The sequence below is a fragment of the Triticum dicoccoides genome, chromosome 6B, assembly GCF_002162155.2.
Source record: "Triticum dicoccoides isolate Atlit2015 ecotype Zavitan chromosome 6B, WEW_v2.0, whole genome shotgun sequence".
In the NCBI taxonomy this organism is placed as follows: Eukaryota; Viridiplantae; Streptophyta; class Magnoliopsida; order Poales; family Poaceae; genus Triticum; species Triticum dicoccoides.
Window position 1 is genome coordinate 162,444,913 of NC_041391.1, and position 3,192 is coordinate 162,448,104.

Here is a 3,192-nt window from a genome sequence, read left to right on the forward strand (position 1 = left end):
GTTTTAGAGCTAGTATAAAGTTAAAACATTTATTTTGGCACAGAGGGAGTATATCACGTGGCGTAAATCAGACACGACCCTTATGGCCAGGTTTGCTGTAGACTCCCTTGATGTACTTTAACGGACGATTGGTCCCTACGCGAAAACAGCCGATGCGATGGGTGGGTGGCCATGTCGACCGAACCCCACCATACATTACCATGGGCAGCGCCGGCAGCCACCAGCACGCGCCCGCACGCCCCTGCCTTCCCTTCCCGGTATATGCCCCGGCCCAAATGGCTCACCACCAGAAAGAACCAACCGAACCGTCGCCTGCGTGGGTCACACACTCAACAATCCATCCATGGTCGGTGCGGTGCGTTGCCACTCTCGTTCGGCACACGCGGCGGGCCACACATCTGATCTTCCCCGGCATTTTTCGAGGGAGCATTTCATTCGGACCTCGACCGCCCGTCTGATTCCGATTCAACCAGAGTTGTACCTGCAATCACGCGCCGCGGAACGAGCCGGCGCTCAACGCACCGTCCACCTTTTAGACTGTGCTACTCTCTAGCTGGCTATGGATGGGAGAATATGGGATCGTATATCAAAAAAGGAGAGGAGAATATGGGATCGTACACTGTGCGAGTGCGTGCGTTTGCTTCCAGCAACCTCCACATGAAGGCGGACGCTGACCCTGGACCGGACCCAACCCCGCCCCGAGGGAGTCCAGCCAGAGTCCGTCCCACGCAACACGCCTGGCTGGACGCCTGGATCCAACCCGCCGCCGCACCGAGCAACCGAGCCACAATAATTGGTTGCAGCCAAGCAAGTGCCACTAGCTACGGCAGTTTCCGAGTGTGTGCTAGTGCGGTCGGAGGTCTCTACCTTCCTCCGATCGGGTGCCTGTGGACTGTGGTCGCCAAGCCAGCCATGGCCTCCTTCCCCTCCGTCTCCGTGGCGAGGGCGAGGCCGAGACCCTTCCTCCTGCTGGCGGCGGCGGTGGTCGCGGTGGCGGTGCTCGCGCGCGGCGCCCACGCGCAGCTCTCCGCGGGGTTCTACTCGGCGAGCTGCCCCACCGTGCACGGCGCCGTGCGCCAGGTCATGTCGCAGGCCGTCATCAACGACACGCGCACCGGCGCCGCCATCCTCCGCCTCTTCTTCCACGACTGCTTCGTCAACGTACGTGACACAACACAACACCTTTGATTTCCGGTTCATCCCCTTTGATTGAATTGATCTGAATGGTGGCTCCAGGGCTGCGACGCCTCGCTGCTGCTCGACGACACGGCCACGACGCCCGGCGAGAAGAGCTCCGGCCCCAACGCCGGCGGCTCCACCTTCGGCTTCGACGTCATCGACAACATCAAGACGCAGGTCGAGGCCGCCTGCCCCGGCACCGTCTCCTGCGCCGACATCCTCGCCCTCGCCGCGCGCGACAGCGTCAACCTGGTCAGCCTCCGTCTCCACTCCACACTCATGCTACCAATTCTTCCCCAACACACGGATCGTGAATGAAACACTCGTCGTGCGTGCGTGCATTCAGCTGGGCGGGCCGAGCTGGGCGGTGCCCCTGGGGCGGCGCGACGCGACGGCCCCGGACCCGGACGGGGCGAGGACGCTGCCGGGCCCGGACCTGGACCTCGCCGCGCTCGTCTCCGCCTTCGCCGCCAAGGGGCTCACGTCGCGCGACCTGGCCGCGCTCTCGGGCGCGCACACGGTGGGCATGGCGCGCTGCGTCCAGTTCCGCACGCACGTCTACTGCGACGCCAACGTGAGCCCGGCCTTCGCGACGCAGCAGCGGCAGCTCTGCCCGGCCTCCGGCGGCGACGCCGGCCTCGCGCCGCTCGACCCGCTCACCCCCAACGAGTTCGACAACGGCTACTACCGCAACCTCATGTCCGGCGCCGGGCTGCTGCGCTCCGACCAGGAGCTCTTCAACAACGGCCAGCTGGACTCCCTGGTGCGGCTCTACAGCGCCAACCCCGCCGCTTTCTCGGCCGACTTCGCCGCCTCCATGATCAACCTCGGGAACGTCAGCCCGCTCACCGGGTCCAGCGGGGAGATCAGGCTCGATTGCAGGAAAGTCAATTCTTCTTGATTTACATACATACATACATACAGTAGTACTCCTATATATGGAAGCAACATGTTACTAATTCGTTGATGAAATCGACTAAGCATGACATCGCATCGGAATAGAAATGCGTCAAGCAATTAGTGAATTGATTGATTTATTTATTTTCTTTCTTTCATCATATTGTAGAGCTTTGCTATTTTTAGGAGGATATCATATCTGACGTAACCATTATCCATGATATGAACGATATGAAATGCACATTACATTACATATTTGGTACGTAGAGTACTCTATTTGGTACTTTAGTGTGGCGATCAGTGGCGTGGAAATTTGAAGCTAACAGCAGATCCATGGCCAGTCCAATCAGTGTGACATTGTTTACTCATACGCTGGTTGTGGCAGGGTTGGGCGAGCTCAACCGATCATGGAATAATTGTCCGCTCATAGTACTCGACAAAAGCGTTGCTACATATAAATAGCTGGAAAATGCTGGGCGCGCTCGTGGCTCTCTGATCAGTTGGTGGCGATCCCGTGAAGGAATATTGGCATCTTTTCGTTGTTTCAGAGTCGTAAATAATGTTTTGAGATCTGCGGATAGAGCAGCTGGGGAGCGACGAAAAGGCCCGGCGGAGCGCGTACGTCAAGTCCCTCGGTCATGATTTGGTTCCTGGAATGGCCCTGAACCGTCTCGAAAGGGACTTTTCACCCAACAAATGCGGCCCAATTGTCTCTAGTTCTAGCCGTGCTCAGAGCAGCGCTAATCCATTGGATCTAAAATATCTACTCCAAAGAGGGGGAAAGAAAGACCTATATATCAAGACTTGGCGTTGATCATGCCCATAACGGTGAAGATAAGGTGTTGTAGCGCATTATTTGTGTTCTTGTGGACACCATTTTGCAGATAAATTGGTCCAGTTTGCCACTTGTTAAAGTTTGGAAATGGAAGGCCACTCGGCACTCAGGATATTTGCTTTACTTTTTTTTTGAGTAAAAGGATATTTGCTTTACTATGGTCACACGGAAGTCTCCCCCGCATGTAGTGGCGGAGCTTGGGCTGAATTTATGGAGGGGCAAATGGGCTAGAGGGATAGGAAACATGTTTTTAGGCTGATTTTAACTCGACATATGGGCTG

At 56.8% G+C, this 3,192-nt stretch overlaps 1 protein-coding gene across 2 annotated transcripts; it reads left to right on the plus strand.

Moving 5' to 3' along the window:
• The first annotated feature begins 703 nt into the window (after positions 1 to 703).
• LOC119324963 (peroxidase P7-like) lies at positions 704 to 3,034 on the plus strand. Of its 2 annotated transcripts, XM_037598725.1 has the most exons (4): positions 704 to 1,161; positions 1,237 to 1,431; positions 1,526 to 2,061; positions 2,462 to 3,034. In XM_037598725.1, the coding sequence occupies exons 1-4, from the start codon at positions 913 to 915 to the stop codon at positions 2,490 to 2,492; spliced, it is 1,011 nt and encodes a 336-aa protein (XP_037454622.1). In that variant the 5' UTR covers positions 704 to 912; the 3' UTR covers positions 2,493 to 3,034. The 2 variants fall into 2 exon arrangements, with proteins under 2 accessions (XP_037454622.1, XP_037454621.1); XM_037598724.1 differs by lacking the exon at positions 2,462 to 3,034 and having other exon boundaries at positions 707 to 1,161; positions 1,526 to 2,359.
• The last annotated feature ends 158 nt before the right edge of the window (positions 3,035 to 3,192 follow it).

What these genes read in the sequence shown, in the direction of transcription:
- LOC119324963 (XM_037598725.1), top strand. Translation starts at nt 913, where the DNA reads ATGGCCTCCTTCCCCTCCGTCTCCGTGGCGAGGGCGAGGCCGAGACCC. An exon ending in TCCACGACTGCTTCGTCAAC is followed by an intron (nt 1,162 to 1,236) that starts GTACGTGACACA and finishes TGGTGGCTCCAG; the next exon opens with GGCTGCGACGCCTCGCTGCT. An exon ending in GAGATCAGGCTCGATTGCAG is followed by an intron (nt 2,062 to 2,461) that starts GAAAGTCAATTC and finishes TGGTTGTGGCAG; the next exon opens with GGTTGGGCGAGCTCAACCGA.